We start from the raw sequence: 18,384 nt of genomic DNA, 5'->3' as shown, positions 1-18,384 counted from the left end.
GAAGGACATTGCTGCTGCTTTCTTGCGATGAGCCAACATCACTGGTCGATGGTGATTGAACTACTATACTGGCTGCCTCTGCAGCACTCAAGGGCTTGGACTTAAGTTGGCGTGGTGGTGGTGGTGGCACTGAGCCCAATGGAGCGGGGGTGCTGCTCCCAGCTTGGTCCCCAGCAGATCCCGCTGCTGCTGCAGGCATACTTTTTTTTTTACTCCCAAAAAAAGGGGCGGCCGGCACACCAGTCTCCTTGGTAACTTGCTTCTTCTGCTCCTTACTTGCACCTTTCTTGCTAGAGGAGCTACGGGTGACTTTTTTTGGGGCCATCTTCTTCAGAGCAGGTCAGAACAGCAGGCAGCAGTTGCACGAGTTGCAGAGTTGTCTGTGTCCAGACGTGACGTCGCGTGACGTTATGCTGCACACACACACCGCTGCAGGACTTCTTCCTGGCACTGGTGGTTCTCTTGAGTCTTGTGCACCTAAAAGCAATGGAAGACAGAGGAACATCAGTTCAGTTATACACCCCAAAAAATCGACAAAACACAGAAAAATCAGCACAATCCCATGCCATCCATGATGTTTACATTGAAGACACCCCACAGAAAGACTAGGGCCATGCAAGTATGCAACACTCACTACCCCTGGGCATAATGGATGAAAAGTAGGCAAAATAAGTGCAGGCCTCAGACACTGCCTCTCTTCAAAATGGCCCCTTATACCCCAAGCCAGTCCACATCAACAGTACACCCCAAAAAAACAGAAAAACAGCCAAAAATCACCACAATCCAATGCCATCCAGGATGTTTACATTAAAGAGAGTGAGACCCCACAGGCACACTCAGTCCATGCATCACTACCCCTTGGCAAAAGGCCACACCAGCATCCCCAAAAAAACGACAAAAAACACAAAAAACAGCACAATCCCAGCCCATCCATGGCCTCGATGGTGTTTAACTTCAAGAGGACACCCCACAGAAAGACTAGGCCCATGCAACACTCACCACCCCTGGTCAAAGGGCCCCACCAGCAGCCCCAAAAAACTACAAAAACGACAAAATTCAGCACAATCCCAGCCCATCCATGGCCTCAATGGTGTTTAAATTCAAGAAGACACCCCACAGAAAGACTAGGCCCATGCAACACTCACTACCCCTGGGCATAATGGATGAAAAGTAGGCAAAATAAGTGCAGGCCTCAGACACTGCCTCTCTTCAAAATGGCCCCTTACACCCCAAGCCAGTCCACATCAACAGTACACCCCAAAAAAACAGGAAAAACAGCCAAAAATCACCACAATCCAATGCCATCCAGGATGTTTGCATTAAAGAGAGTGAGACCCCACAGGCACACTCAGTCCATGCATCACTACCCCTTGGCAAAAGGCCACACCAGCAGCCCCAAAAAAACAACAAAAAACACAAAAACCAGCACAATCCCAGCCCATCCATGGCCTCAATGGTGTTTAACTTCAAGAGGACACCCCACAGAAAGACTAGGCCCATGCAACACTCACCACCCCTGGTCAAAGGGCCCCACCAGCAGCCCCAAAAAACGACAAAAACGACAAAATTCAGCATAATCCCAGCCCATCCATGGCCTCAATGGTGTTTAAATTCAAGAAGACACCCCACAGAAAGACTAGGCCCATGCAACACTCACTTCCTCTGGGCATAATGGATGAAAAGTAGGCAAAATAAGTGCAGGCCTCAGACACTGCCTCTCTTCAAAATGGCCCCTTACACCCCAAGCCAGTCCACATCAACAGTACACCCCAAAAAAACAGAAAAACATCCAAAAATCACCACAATCCAATGCCATCCAGGATGTTTACATTAAAGAGAGTGAGACCACACTACAGGCACACTCAGTCCATGCACCACTACCCCTAGGCAAAAGGCCACACCAGCAGCCCCAATAAAAAGACAAAAACAACAAAAAACAGCACAATCCCAGCCCATCCATGGCCTCAATGGTGTTTAAATTCAAGAGGACACCCCACAGAAAGACTAGGCCCATGCAACACTCACCACCCCTGGGCAAGGGGCCCCACCAGCAGCCCCAAAAAAACGACAAAAAACAATAAAATCAGCACAATCCCAGCCCATGCATGGCCTCAATGGTGTTTAAATTCAAGAAGACACCCCTCAGAAACACTAGGCCCATGCAACACTCACTACCCCTGGGCATAATGGATGAAAAGTAGGCAAAATAAGTGCAGGCCTCAGACACTGCCTCTCTTCAAAATGGCCGCTTGCACCCCAAGCACATGTTGCCTGTACCAGCCAGCACTCAAGATGGCCACCACCACCACCCACATGGCCAGTCCACATCAACAGTACACCCCCAAAAAACAGAAAAACAGCCAGAAATCACCACAATCCAATGCCATCCATGATGTTTACATTAAAGAGAGTGAGACCACACCACAGGCACACTCAGTCCATGCACCACCACCCCTGGGCAAAAGGCCACACCAGCAGCCCCCAAAAAACGACAAAAAACAATAAAATAAGCACAATCCCAGCCCATCCATGGCCTCAATGATGTTTAAATTCAAGAAGACACCCCACAGAAAGACTAGGCCCATGCAACACTCACCACCCCTGGGCAAAGGGCCCCACCAGCAGCCCCAAAAAAACAACAAAAACAACAAAAATCAGCACAATCCCAGCCCATCCATGGCCTCAATGGTGTTTAAATTCAACAAAACAGTTGTATCATGCACCCATAACCAACCCTGGTCCTACTGGATACTGTGGCTACCCACAATATAATTTATTTAATGTTCTGAAAAAGTTCAAAAATTGTAGTTGCAGCAACTGTAATGCCCCAAACAAACTTACTTGTGAAAATTGATTTCTAATCCAAAAGTGATCCAAAGAAAGTCAAAAAGGCCTCAAATCCAAATATCCAGCAGCACCCACAAAAAGTAATCCTTCCAGCTCCAGATCCAAATGAAAGTGACCAGGAGATGGACAAAGCACTGGGAGGAGCCTGCTGGACAGGAACAGGAAGTTGGAGACTGTGGGGCACTTCCTTCCCTCCCCCCCCCAAAAAATGGACTCCTTGCAAAAAAAAAGGCCATGCAAATGTCAACCTGAGGAGTGATTCTGATAAAAATCATCATTTTCTGAAGGTTTATCCTGTTTGCTGGTGGATTTCTTGTGCAGAATTGCAAAATCTCTATTTCGCGAGTGCGAGATTGTTCCTTTCCGCCGCAACTACGTGTTCGCAATTGCGAACTCTCGCGAGGTGTGCTGTGCAAGGTGGCAAGCCGCGATTACGTATTCGCGGGCGCCAAACTCCCGCGGGATCACGCAGCAAGATCCAAAATGGCGCGGCACTCGCAAAATATGATCGAGAAAAACAACTCGGCAAACGCTTAATGACGGAAAGTGAACGCCGTGCACCACGCCGCGCGCCGCAACCAAGCAAAAAATCCGCCGCGAGCGGATTCACGGATTTTCGACAAATTCGCGAGAGTTCGCGGATTGCGAATTTGCCGAAAATCCGAAAAATCCGCGAGCGGAACGGATTTTACGCCCATGCTTAGTAAAGGGGTATTTTTAGGGTTCAGGGTCAGTTTTTAGTTTTTGGGTAAAGGGGTATTTTTAGGGTTCAGGGTCAGTTTTTAGTTTTTGGGTAAAGGTGTATTTTTAGGGTTCAGGGTCAGTTTGGGGTTTTTGGGTAAAGGGTTTTTTTAGGGTTCAGGGTCAGTTTGGGGTTTTTGGGGTACAGGGGTACAGTGTAAAAATAAAGTAAAATTAAATTTACATTAATTTAATTTAATGAAATGAAATTAAATTAAATTATATTTAAATAATTTTAAATAATTTAAATTAAAAAAATTATTATATACTTACCAATACTTATGTTGTAATGGTAGTGCGTTGTAAAAGTTGCGTTGTAACGTCATATATCCACTGTTGCACTCTTTGCAGTGGGAATAGTAATTTTTATTCTTTTGTATTTGTACGTTAATAATATTGGCTATTATTTAATTAAATTTTGTTACTATATATATATATATGTTTTAAGAAATATGATTTAAAAATATTATTTTTTTACTTTCATTAATTATTTAATTATTAAAAGTTATTTTAAGTATTGTTAATTATATTTTAGTAATTAATTTTTTATATTGATGTAATTAAACATTGTTTTTATTAAAGTCGATATTTTTTACAACTATATTTTTGTAAACGATATTTTGTACTCGATATTTTTGTACTTACCTGTTTGTACATACAAACTCGATATTTTGGTTGTAGATATTTTTTCCTCGATATTTTGGGTAGTCGATATTTTGGTAGTCGATATTATTTCAGTGATCCCATTCAGACATGTCCAACCTCTGCGAGTAACAGCGTTTGATTTCATGCTTCCAGTGGATATTTTTAAGGCAGTTCTTGAAAAAACATTACGGACATTAGAGACTGAACCACAAATAATGTATGTCAAGAAAGCTTAACTTCAAAAGGATCAACTATGCATTGGATTCAGTTATGAACTGTTCAGAAAAGTATAACCTTCTAGTGGTTTTTTATCTCTTTCAGAGTTTCTGTGCTTTTTTAGTCACCAAGGGTCCAATGCAGTAATCTGGGGTCACCAGCTGGGAGTGATTTTGCACATTTACTGCACTGGAGTTCCACCATCATTTTGCACTGGCACCGCAGTACTAATCAATCACAACGATCATTCCTAGGGAGTTGCAAAATACCTACCTCATTAATAGTTAGGAGTTTAGGGCCAGATGCACGACCCACCAATTATGCGACTCGCAAATTGGGATGTATAATAGTGTCTCAGATACTGTTAGCGATTCCTAATGGGGTCACAAATTGCATGCCTCATCAATATTCATGAGGCTGTTGCAATTTGCGACCCCATTAGAAATGGCTAGCACTTCCAGGGATAGTGGCCTGCTGGGGTCAGCAGACCACCATGTTTGGGACTGCTTTTAAATAAAACAGTATATATATATTTTTTAAATTCAACCCGTTTTCCTTAAAAAAACGAGATGCATTTAAAAAACAAAAATGAAACTGTACAGTTTCCTTTTTTAAGGGCAGGCTGTGGTCCACGGGAACACTACCTGCTCTTAAAAATATTTTCTCACATACTCACAAATCCCCTTTGCGAGTGGTTTACTTGAAGTAGGTGGTAAACTGTGAGTGTTTTGTGGCCGCAAATGCGGTCGCAAAACAATTGTACATGGAATGGTGACTCACTATTAGGAAGCGACACCCCTTCCTAATAGCAGGAGACGCAAAGGCTATTTTGCGAGTCATTGACTCTCAAAATAGCATTTGTACATGCCATTACCTTTTTTTGCGGTAGGAAACGGGAGGATCTCCCGTTCACGACCACAAAAAAGGGTCATACATCTGGCCCTAAATGAGAAGGGTAACCCTAAAAACTTCTAAAACTTGGGCACGGCAATAGGATGTCTTTGTCTTAGATCTTCGCGCCAGGGAGAATCGAGTACTCGTTTTATTCTAGACATTAGACCTATTGTGGTCTCCCAGCCTGTTTACTGATTCATTCATTTTACGTTTCCATTGCTGATAGTATCACTTTCGTTATGAAAGCCAAAGTCTCTTGGCCATCGTTGAATCTTTTCCTGTTCTAATGGCACCTATTACATTCACACACATACACACACATATAACTTCACAATATATTGGCTATATTGTTAGTCAATATGTAGCTAGGATATTTTTGCACATCACCATTTTGCCCACAATGTTCAATGGTATGTCTTGCAAATAATTAACCAGCTCGTCCTGAGCTTGTTTTTGCCAGTCACGAGCAATCGTGACAGCCTTAGGTGCACCAGCATTTCACAATAATACATTAGCACACTTTGTCAGTGAATTACAAGAGGAGTGGAAAAAAACAAGCTTCCAGGGTCAGTTGTGAACATTAACTGTTCTTCCACGTCTGTATAACATTTAGCTGGATGGGGGGGGGAGGGACAACCAAATTGGATTCTCTTCCTGTCGTTTCATCACTGACATATCATGAAAACACACATTTTCATTTGTTTAATGGCACCGACTGCCATGCAACAAGAGGGTGGCTTACCAAAGAAGATTCCGTTCACTGCATGGCTCTGCGGGGTTGGTAAGTAGCCAAGCGGGAACAGGCGGCCAACAATGCCCAACATTCAAAACAGATGCTTCCTTTGCCTGCCACTTAAAATCTGGATTTGTAAGCGCGTTGACTGAACTGTCCACAAACCTGAACTTACTGCACAAGAAAGAAACCAGGCGAGCCCAGTGAGGTAAAAAACACCTGTGTTGAAATATTCCTAAACTCACCCTCTTTCCAGTTGCTGAAAAAATCTGGGTGTGTTTTTAAATGTCCTGTTCAATTTCAGTTTGCAAACAAACTGTGAATGTGAAAGAGATACAGACTATTTCCTTGTCTGCTGTTTGTTTGTTTATCATCCTCTCTCAGCTTTTCCCTCATTTACCATTTCTTCATTATCCTATGGTTAAGCCCGTTTTAAGTCTGGCTAATCAGCACAACTGTTGCCAAACCTTATGTGGCCAACAGAAAAAGAGCTTTCAGAAGTTATTCTTTTCCCTCTTTTTGGGACAATGTTTATCAGCCTTAGACATTGTGTCAAGGACTCCAGTATAGCTGGTCTGAGTGGATAGTTTTTATTCATCGCTTTGCGATCTAGTGTCCCTCTTTGCTGTCTTTCAGGATCAGCAGAGCAACAATGGCTGCTCCTCCCCGCCATTGTTTTTTATTTGGGAGACCATTGTGTGTATGTGTGTCCCCAAGTCCTAAAGATCTTGTGATCTGTGACAGCAGGCCAGATCGCCACCTCAAACTCTGCTATGCATCTTCTTCTCAACCTAGCTCTTGCTCAAGTGTTGGTGTCCGCACCTATTAACATGGCCCCTGTTGCTGCAAGCCTCAACTGTGGTGAGAAACTTATACTCTAGAATATAGTTCTCCAAAGTGGGTCCTGGAGTGCCGGATTCATGCCAGATTTTTAGCATATCCCTATTTAGATAAATGTAGATATCTTAAAAATCTGGCATGGATCCGGCCCTCCAGGACCGACTTTGGAGAACCCTGCTCCAGAATTATCAGACCACCTCAATTACTCCAGGCTGTAATTCAGCCGATTGCATTGATCAGAGAACCTAAATACTACCCATTTAACAAGGGTGACATTGTACTCTATCTTGAAATCCTCGAATCTTCCTCCATGAATATCGGTAATAGTCCTCACTGAATTTCACCATTTACTGGAGTCCCAATGATCCACTTGCTGCTCAGTTACCAACTTGGCCACAGCCTCTATGTTTGTGATTAACTCTGGCTGGAAAAAGGTTTGTGAATTGACCTCTATATCTTTTACAGGAACACAGCCTTAATTATTGATGATGCAGTTTCTTAAGGGTTTGCCACTATGAAAGAAGAGCCAGCGTCATACCTTTACATTCAGTGTTCCACGACAGCTGAGGATGTATCCACCTATTTCATTGAGGAGTTCTGCTGCGCTTGAACTGCATTGGATTTTTAACGCTGAAAAGAAAGACGTGAAAAATAAAAATCACGATCCTATCATGTCGAAATCAGTGTATTTTACGGTCCTACTCAGAGAAGTAATACAAAATGCAATTTCTTAAAAGTGTTAAGTTGAAAACACATCTTTTTTTTTAAATAAAAGAAATAGCTTCCTGTGTAAAATGTGAAACATTATTTTTGCAGTGCTGCATCGTGACAGTTCATGCTTACGTACCTGAGTGGGAGGGGCTACGCAAAAGAGACAGATTGATGGATAAAGCCACCGATATTCCTACATTCTGCAGCCAGAGCAAGTTATGACTGATTCTAGATTTGCTCTACCAGCCACCGTGACCTCATACACTACATGCCGCATAATGTATCATGTCCTATTGCACTTATAGCAGTTAAGCCAAATAGTGTACACGGAAAGGGAAAGCAGTCACTGACTGCGGGTGTATGTGAGTGTCTGCAACAGCGTGCATGCGGATTGGTATGAGTGTAAACAAATCAAAACAAAACAGTCAGCTAAGAAACGAAGGACAAACGGCAAAGGCTCCCACTTTCTTCTTGTTGCACATTCCAGCTTCCCGGCATATTGCTGATAAACGGAGGTCACGGAGACACAAAGGCGTTTTATCTTGGAAGTTAATGTTGTGATAAACAATGAAATCTGCTTGGAAGCTCTTGCAATATGGGTCGCCCTTGGGTTACTGTTACTTTTATAATTGATTAAAGATCTGCTGAATTGTTGCAACTGCCAGCCAGCAAGGGATTCTGGAGCTGGGAGAGTATGCATTATTAACACGAGACTCAAACGCACACAGCAGGGCACAGAGACAGCTTGCAGCAGGGCAGGCCCAACCCACCCCCATCAAATTAACAGAGTTTGATTGTTACATGCCTGGCAGAGGCACGCTAATGAGGACTGGAATACAAGTATAGGAAGAATCTGCCCTGTAATTAGTATAATTAGGAAATTGTGTGGTCCGCGAATTACAAATTACGCACTACCCAAGACAGTCTTGATGGAATTACAAGGTTGTGTGTGTATCTTGAAGTTTTGTGCCAGCAGTGCAAATCCCTGAACACAACAGACTCGCGCCAACAAGCTGCACCAAATGACTACAAATTGTGAAACATGTTACCCAAGGGTCAGGAGAAACACCGAACAGGGATGAAGAGTCAGGAATCTGGCCAGTTGTCAGTGTGCATCTACGGTACTGATAACAAGTGTCCCAGAGCAATATCAAATATGTATGGCACCCGGTAACTTCGGTTACCACACATATATTACAATGATGAGTTTTGTAAAAAAATAAATATTGGCAGGTGAAACCAGTCGATATTTATTTAGCATGGGAACAATGTGCGGTAATTGCCCGAGATGTGGATTTTGGTGCAGTAAGCGTCAAAATTAACATGTTATTAATAGAAAAACGTACATTTGAGGGATATTTATCGCACCTGATAGGCTTCGACTCAGGGGAGTCGGATTTTTATCATATGCGATAGATCTCACACCTGTTACCTTGCCACGTGTAAATAGGAGCATCCTGAGGTAAAATTCATGGAATGTATTTTGAGTGTTCAGTTGGCCTAAATGCAACAAGCAGACGTCATTGCATATACCAGCCGTGGGGTTAGACTTTACTTATCTATTTTTGTGAGTTTTATAGAGGACTATGGCCTGCATTTCGGTTAATTCTGAGCATTTCTGCTTTCACCTGAGCACTAAGAGCCTCATTTACAATATTTTATCCCAAGGCAGCGCAGCAAGCCTTCCTGCTGCGTGGCCCACCAGCAAAAGAAAAGGGCGGGAATACTCCGTAGATACAAGTAGTCTTGTCCTCTTTTCCTACGCTGACCTTCGATTGGCGTCATGCGCCAACCATGATGCAAGGGTGTCTGCGTTGAAGGGTTGATGTTTTTTTGAGCAGGAAGGGACAACAATGGAGGCAATTTCCACTTTCTATGTGTGCTACAGAATGCAGCACAAACAAACAGAGGGAAAAAATGAGGAGAAATAATGTTATTCTGCTTCGTTGTGCCTCCTCGACGCCACGCCTGGGAAGGCGTAGGCTTTTGACACATTCCCAGGTTTACAGCTTGTAAACACCCACCATAATGCCCATGGTACACCTCTCCATCGTAGTGTGAGGCATTTGTGCTGCGTTGCCTCACTCCATATCTACAGGGCCATGAAAAGCCATGCAGGGTGGCTTTACGTAGCCTTGTACATATGGCTAAGCACTCTGCGCCACCAGAACGTCTCAAAAAGGGAAGTTCCGGCGACACCTTTACTTTACCAAATTGTGTGACCCCAGGCAATTGATTTATTTCACTTTTCTTCCTTTTTCTTCTCTATCACATATAAGAGGACCTCGAAATACATGACTTCAGGATGTTTGCTGTCCTGACGTTCCTAAAGAAAATATATTGGATCTGCGCGTTTAGAAAACATACACTGTAGGATTGATTTCAGACGAACTCTGATCACCCCCACCGGGTATGATGGCCTTTTTGTACCAACTAGCTCACAGTGCCACTAGACTCTCCTCTTACCAAGGAGAGAGTAGTTCTTGGCAACCATCGAACATGACAAACCGTGTTAGACCTGACTCCATTGGCGTGGGTCTCCCTTCCATTTTTTGCTGTTGCCTCCTGTGTTTTTGCTGGTCTAGATGCTTTGGGCACATTGCCACTGCTGTTCAGTGCCAAAGTGCAAGTGCTCTCTTTGTAAATTGTTGTTATGGATTAGTGACTGTTAGACCCTACTACAGTGCACCATGTGTGCCCAGGGCCTGTAAATCAAATGCTGCTGGTGGGCTTGCAGCAGCGATTGTGTCACCCACAGAAGCAGCTTATAAAAGGTGGCTCAGGCCTGCCACTGCAGAGCCTGTGTGCAGTCTGGGACTAAACAAAGCCAAAGGGGATGATGGACGGTTTGGTTTTGCTTTGCAGTCTGGGACAGCCATGTCGACTTGGCAAGTGCACATACTTGCCAGTCCCCAAACCTTCCCTTTTCTGCATGTTAGTCACCCCTAAGGTAGGCCCAAGGTACCCCTGTGGGCAGAGTGCATTGTATGTGAAAGGCAGGACATGCCCTGATGTGTGTGGCATGTGCTGCTAGTGAAATACTGCCAATTACTGTCTTCTAGTGCATCATTCAAAAAAGAAGTGACATCTATTCTCTTGACTAAATTTACATGATCTATATATATAACTTGTAATAAGATGCTAGTTTGATTTCGACACACCTATATTTTTCTATGCTTGTTTCTGTATCTTACATCTGGCCTGTAAAGCGCTCTGATATCCACAAGGGTCTTGTTCGCGCTATACAAAACCTTCAAAATAAAAAAATAAAGATAAAAATAACATTTAGTTTTTCACTATTGCAAGGCTATCTGTTCCCATAGGTCGGAATGGGGAGTTTGTTTATAACATCTTATCAACATAACTGACCCTGGGAACAAGATAGGAAAATAAAGTTTAGTTTGCCTGAACTCAGAATGTTTAAATACATCTTTTAGTAAGGGTGATTTTTACATTCTGTGTTTGAAAATACCACTTTTAGAAAGTAGGAATTTTCTTGCCTAACCATCCAGTGTGCCTCTGCTGGGTTTGTGTATTGCATGTCTGTCTTTTGGATGAAAGGGGCTGGAGAAGGGCTGTTGCTCCAGAAGTTTGATGAGTCAGGGCTGGGCTGAAAGGACCTGGGTTGCATTTAGAGCAGGGGAGGAGATTTCCTTTCACCTGCCTGGGCCTGGCATGCCTTCGACAATGCTGTCTCCACCTCCTGCCAGGAAGCTGCACCAGTGAGGACAGAACTGGTTTTGGCTGGGCACAGACACTCTCTGCCTTCAGAGAACAAATTATTTGTGTGTAGAAAAAGTGGGGCCCAGACCCAGGCTTTTAGATCACTTCTGGTATGGAAATGTACCTTTTTAGGGGTACACTGGTGCAGGGTCACCCTTTTGTCCACGGGTTCAAAGGCCAACAAAGTAAAGATCAGCACTGGAGTTGGAAATAAAAAACAAGTTTATAAATCACTCATGAGTGGGACCACATTCACACAACACTCTCAAGTGCTGGAGGAGGTAGTACACTGGCTTCACAAACCAGTGCCCTTTTATACAGCTTTTGTGCAGTGTAAGCACATGAACAGAAATAGGAAGAACACGTTTTAGAAATAATTATCAGCAAATAAGGGTAGATAAATAACTACATGGTCAGCAAAGTGGGAGTGGGAGCAGAAATGCTTATGCAGCAGTAAATGATGGACAGTTAACAGGTGTACTGGCAGCTACCAACTCTCAGCACGGAAATTGCTTTTAGCGTAGTCAGGAAGTCAACAAAAATAGATAACACAAGCAGAGTAAAAAGATGAGCAGCGGAGGATGAGAGAATTACGAAGAAAACAAAATGGACACCAAGGCCAAAATAGCTGCAGCTTATGCCAAGTAAAATATTACACGTTTATCACACTGGGAAATAAAGAAGAAACCTTTGCCAAGGAGAAGAGCCAGAGAAGCTGAGGAGGAATACTGCCCCTGTGCTGTTTGCTGTCTGAGGATGGCATGCAGTGGCTGCTTGTTGCCAAGGAAAGGAGAAAAAGGACATTGCTGTTTGCTTTGTCATCTGCTTGAATAAAAGATCTCCAAGGGCTTGAAACTGAGCTTGCCTCCTGTTCTGAAGTCTCAGGAACACAAAGACTTCACCCCTTCTGTCTCTCTGTATCTGAAACTGCTGTTTCAGCTGCTACAGAAGGAAATTGTAACACCGACGCGGGCGAGCGACACCGCAACCTGCACCGAACCCGTGAGCGCTGCTCCGACTTGCGACGTAGGCCCCACACCTGCTGCTGTGCCGCATCGACTCCTAAGCCCACTTCATCATCGCGGAGCCAATCCTTGATGTGGGTGATCCCCGAATCCATCGATTTCGCGCCATCGTAAGGAACAGTGGTTTCGGTGCCATTGTGATGTCATATCCCCGACGCAGTAAGGAACCGTTGTCTCGCCTCCCCTGCGCTGCAGTAAGGAACAGAGGCTGCACCTCCCCATGGGATGTAAGAAGTCGATGCCACAAAGCGTCTACGAAGCAGCCATGAACTGTCTTTGCTTTCATCAATTCCAAGGTACTGTTCTTTATGGGTCTCCTGGACTCCCGGCCTGACACCGCGCACCTCGCGGTCGGTGCCGTACTTTGGGATTTCCACTGGTCACAACGTCGTTATAACTTCAAGTGGAGATATTTGTTGCTACAAGCTTTATTTTTGTGAATAACCTATTTTTGAGGCTATATTGATACCTGTACTGTGGATTTTTGTTGCTTGGTCTTGTTTTGGTTTAGATAAAGATCATTTATTTTTCTAAACTGGTGCGGTGTCCATTTGTAGTGTTTTCACTGTAATGCTGTATGTATGTGTTCACAAATGCTTTACATACTGCCTCTGAGATAAGCCTGTCTGCTTGTGCCAAGCTGCCAAGGTAGTGAGTAGGGGTTATTTTAGGAGTGTATCCCCCTTACCGTGACTAGAAGCAAGGGCCCCTATTTGGACAAAGGTACCTACCTCTGCCAATTAGAGACCCCCATTTCTAACAACCTTGATCCCTCAGGACCGTGGAAACAATGTACTACCTTTCGCTCAGTCACTCGTGCTTACTTAGTTTCTCTCAGAGAGACACATCGAATAAACAAGCTGGGCATTTTCAATAATCATTTATTGAACAGTTGTTATTCTGGTGTAGAATAGATGTGCTGCAACATCCATTAGACACTATAGGATATAAATGATTAACAGTACTATGAAGGTAAAAGGATGGTATAGTTCTACCAACTTACTAAAATCATGAATACATTCAAGTATATAAAACACATGATAGAAGATTTGTATTCCTACAATGCCTCCCTAACTAGAGGTACCTAAGTGTACCTAGCACGGGTGTAGATGTTAAGCCAAGAATTCATCTAGGATCTAGTACACCCCATTACCTTAAGTGAGACTTTGGGACCCCATCCTGGTCTCAAGATGGACACCCCACAAGGGATGTTAGACCACTGCGAGCTGGAGCGTCTGCATGCAGGAACCTCAGGTCAGTGTGTTGGCTGGGTAGTCTTGATCTCCCCTATTCTTTTAGCAAGATGTGATGTATATATACCCATAGGTCTCTCCAAGGGTCCTACCTTGCTGTATTACTGTGACCGTCTAAGGATGACGTTGGGTATGAACTTTATACATAGATTTTATACAGGAGATGGCAGTCCTGCTGTGCTTCCAAGAACCCTCATGCATAATGTATGAGATTTCGAACTGGGAAAAACCTGCGTTCTGAATGCAGTGTAATATCTAGGTGAAAGGCCAGTCCCTGTAAACCGTGACAAGTGTAATGTAGAGAGAGAATATAGGTGAAGGGTAACGAGTTTACTGAGGCCTATATTATAGTACCTATGTGGAATAGAACACCCACACTTCTTCCAAATGGACGACATATTTTAAATTCTAAACGTACTCCTAGGTGTTCTAGATAATGGTATGCCAATATACAAAACATTAGTTTCTTATTGTCTTAAAAACATTTGTTTAAAAACTTTTTGGGACAAAGGTACCTACCTCTGCCAACTAGAGACCCCCATTTCTAACAACCCTGATCCTGGGCCCATAGCACCCCACCCCCCCCCATTGTGTTAGCCACTTGTGCTGCATTCCCTCACTCCATATCTACAGGGCCATGAAAATCCACACAGAGTGACTTTATGTGACCTTGAAGATATGGCTAAGCTCTGTGCACCACCAGAATGCTTCAAAAATAGAAGTTCCGGTGGCACATAGAGCTTGTAAATGAGCCCCTAAATGTATTCAAATCCAAAGCCTGCTTCTGTTATTTTTTTCTGTAGTTTTATATAGCGCAAACGCGACCCGAAGGTATCAGAGCACTTTACATGAGCACCAGTTGCGTTACACAAGGACTCGTAGGCACGGGAATATTACGTGATTTGCCCAGAATCACAGGATATTGAGCGTCATTGCCGAGACTCGAACCCGGTTCCCCAGATTAGAGATCGACCACCCTAGGCATTAGGCTACATCCTCTCCTCTCATTCTCTTCAGTTGCTTATGTGGAGTGTTACATGAGTTAAAACATGGGAACTCGCAAACATTTGCCTAAGAGCTACACATTTTTGTCTGCAATGTGACCGAGGGCCACATTGATGCCAGCGGGGTAGTGGTCCAGAGGGGGTCAGTAAGGTTGGTTTAGGGAAATCAAAGCATATACATCTAGTTGCTTAATTGCACAAAGTGAAACCAGAAAACTTCAGATTAAAGCAAACTTCACCACTTTACTAAATTGTGTGACTCTACTTAATTGATTTATTTCACTTTTCTTCCTTTTTCTTCACTATTACATATAAGAGGATCTCAAAATACATGACTTCAGGATCTGTGCAGTATACAAAACCTTCTCCTGTGTTTTTCATTGTAACGACTTGCATTGTAATGGTATGCAATGTAACAATGCGGTCATTGTAATGACCACGTTGTAATGGCATGCATTGTATTGACTTTGTTGTAAACAATGTTTACCATCTAACTCATAGCTTTCTCATGACTGTTTTAAGATACCAGTTTCAATGCATTTATAGAGTGTAGTAATTTCATCTGAACATGGCCGCAATAGTATAAAAGCACCATAAAAGCAGAATAAGGATTGATGGTTTGTCCATAGATTGTTTTGTTGCTCAAATTGTCAATTATTGTTATTGATAGTAGAATATGTCATTGTTTTCCCTTAACTGATGACCCACTCATGATTATGTTAACAATTTTCACAATAATTCATAACCTTATTGGATAAATCCACTTTTGGAGTGGTGGTAGGTCATAACTAGAGATTGATATAGCCTCTATCACAATCTTCAATTTTATAAGTCTTTTCACTCCATATGCCGAAATTCAGTTAGATGTCTTCTGTGGCTCAAGCTATTAGATCACATTCAATTAAATAATTAGTCAAATCTAATTTTCTAAAATCCATCTAACCAAAATGTGTATTGATTTCATTCACAACCCTCATTTAAAAATGTGTAAGTGCAAACAATTAATAAAACGACATCATGTGCATAAATGTTTAAAAATATAACAAATGCACAAGGGTAATAGAGCGCTGAGCATAGGTGTTGGAGAAACTAATCCAACCAATGACTAATGTGCATTGATAGGAATGTATGGAGATCATATTTTTAATTTAGCCCATTGGGTGATTTAAAATCAAGGTTTAAGATGTATTTAGTTTCCAACTGCCTCAGCATCTGTTCTCAATTACCACCCCTTGCTAATTCAGGGATGAAATCTGTGACAAATTACTTAATCTGATTCAAACTACTGTTGTGGTGCTCAGTAAAGTAATGTGCAATGGGTAATTGTAGTCCACATTTGTAATCGCCCTGAGATGTTGAAGGATTCTTTTGTGGACCTTTAATTTAGGGCTTCCTATATATTTCTATTTACATTCGCTCTCCAACACTTAAACTGCAAATTCAGTCTTGCAACTGAATATGCCTCTTTTTTTTGGGGTCTGTGATTAAAAAGCCAGGAGTACTAATAGGTGTTCTTACCAATTTTGCAAGCCCTAATGTAGAGCAATTATAGAAGCCATTTCTTGGCTGTAACCAACTTCCTTTATCTACAGCCTCTGGGCAACTTCTTACTAAGGCATCTCTCATAGTGGAAAACTTTCTAAATGCAATACATGGGATTTTGGGCGAGGAAGGTCCTAAGAACACATCAGCCTGTACTAGGTTTCAATGCTTCCTCATAATGGCCCTTATTTGTTTTTCTTGTTTGCTGAATCCCACAGAATCAATCTTATTGTTGGATCCTATATTATGGGGCCTCTATTGAATAATAGTTCCTTCCTGCTTTTTTGGTTGGCTTTCACCAGGGCAGACTCAAGTAAATCTTTTTTTATAACCTCTTTGTGCAAATCTATTAAGAATCTCATCTTGACCTACAACTACCTCATCATTGCAACTACAGTTTCTCCTGAGACAAAGCATTTCCCCATAGGGGATGCTATTTTTGAGATATAATGGGTGGAAACTGTCAGCGTGAAGCAATGAGTTTCCTGCAGTTGTCTTCCTGTGTAGCCGTGTCTCGATTTTGTTGTCTCACATATATACCTGTAAGTCAAGGAAGTCAACCTGGGTCTTGCTAATATGTGCCACGAATTGGAAATTGATGGTATTGACATTGATTAATTTAACAAAGGATTCAGCTGAATCCGTAGTGCCCCTTCAGACCACAAATAGGTCATCAATATATTGTAGCCATCAGCCTATGTGGTTATTTCACAGATCACTGTGGTTAGCAATGAGCACCCGCTCCTCCCACCAGCTCATGTGTAAACATGAGTAACTGGGGGAGAAGCAGGTGCCCATTGCCGTACTGCATCTCTGCTGGAAGATCGCTTGATTGAAATAAAAGAAATTGCTTTCAAGACACCATTTAATCATGCATAGTAACATGCGACCATGTTCTAACATTTTTCACGGTCTACTTTTCATAACGAATTAAACTTCATTGATCCTATCATGATGGTTGATACTTGTATGCAACGAACAGACATTTAAATCATCAATAAGTAGTCGGAATACCAAGGAATTTCATAAATGTGTTTCAAGAAATGACCTGTGTCCAAAATAAATGATGGTTCTTCACAGATTTCTGGAGATAAAAATCTATGTTTCAGGAAGTATTTTCAAATGTATAATTCATAGCAGATATAACGGGTCTGCCTGGAGGATGTAACTTGTTTTTATGGACATTCAGTAGTAAATATAGGTGAGGGATCGTTGGGAAATAATTTTTGGGGAATTGCCATGCCTCATAACTTAACAGACCCTCATCTCTCCATACGGATAGTTGCCTCCGATATAGTACATCTATGTTACTGTCTCTAAATTGCTTTTCACATAGCATGCAGTGTCATTGAGTTGATTGTATGCCTCCTCAAGATAGTCCGTTACGGGCCATAAAACAATATTCCCTCCCTTATCTGCATTGCATATGACCACATCACTTCGCTTCTTCAATTTCTGAATTAAATTACGATATTGCACATGTTGCACGTAGTATTTTCTTTTGGCTGGCTGAGTGGTATGGTTTAATTTGTTGATGTAATCCACTACTTTTTCATTGAAAATATCAATTGTGACATGTTGCAGTACTGGAATAAAAGTAGACTTTGGCTTGAATGGAGTTTTAGCAGTAGCAGAGATGTTCAAAGACAAATTTCTGGACAGCTGTTGAGTTGTCATTTCTCCAGTATTCTTTGTTTCTTGTAATTCCACCAGATCTTGAAGTAGGTTCAGCATACCAGATCTCACAGTATGATCACATCACATATTTGAAGGCTGTGTGCATTCTCATCCGTTTCTTGAGCATTAACTTGTGTCTTACTGCATGAAATTTTGCCAGTTTTATTTCTTGATGTATTAAAATACATCTATTAGGGTTTGCGCATAATTGAAATTGCTTTCAGGGCAGTATGTTAAGCCCAACGATAGTATTTGTAATTCAGCATGGTTTAATTCAACCTGTGACAAATTGATGACTGTATTATCTGTATTTGAATCAGTGGTTGATACTTCTTGACCCACTTCTTTTTCTGTGTTGACTTTTTGAGATCTGTTCCTGACAAATTTTCTGCACTGCCTCCACCTTTGATTTCGCATTTGTTTATTTTGGGTCTTTGTTCTGTTGGCCGAAATGTTTGGCGGCGATCTCTACGTAAAAAATCCTCGAATAAAGATAGTTTTTGCAGGCCACTTTGTTGTTGTCTAGATTTTCT

The 18,384-nt window shown here is 42.3% G+C and overlaps 1 protein-coding gene across 1 annotated transcript in view; it reads right to left on the bottom strand.

The window, feature by feature from the left end:
* The window catches only part of LOC144766537 (atrial natriuretic peptide receptor 1-like), a 237,710-nt gene that overhangs the window by 105,868 nt on the left and 113,458 nt on the right, over window positions 1-18,384 (bottom strand). Inside the window, exon 6 of the mRNA XM_078650354.1 lies at window positions 7,455-7,546. Within this exon, the coding sequence (XP_078506480.1) occupies window positions 7,455-7,546 (92 nt within the window). The remainder of the gene's footprint in view (window positions 1-7,454; window positions 7,547-18,384) is intronic.

This window comes from Lissotriton helveticus, chromosome 1_1, assembly GCF_964261635.1.
Source record: "Lissotriton helveticus chromosome 1_1, aLisHel1.1, whole genome shotgun sequence".
Taxonomy (NCBI): domain Eukaryota; kingdom Metazoa; phylum Chordata; class Amphibia; order Caudata; family Salamandridae; genus Lissotriton; species Lissotriton helveticus.
Note: the sequence above shows the minus strand (reverse complement) of the source record. Positions and strands in the feature narration are given on the sequence as shown.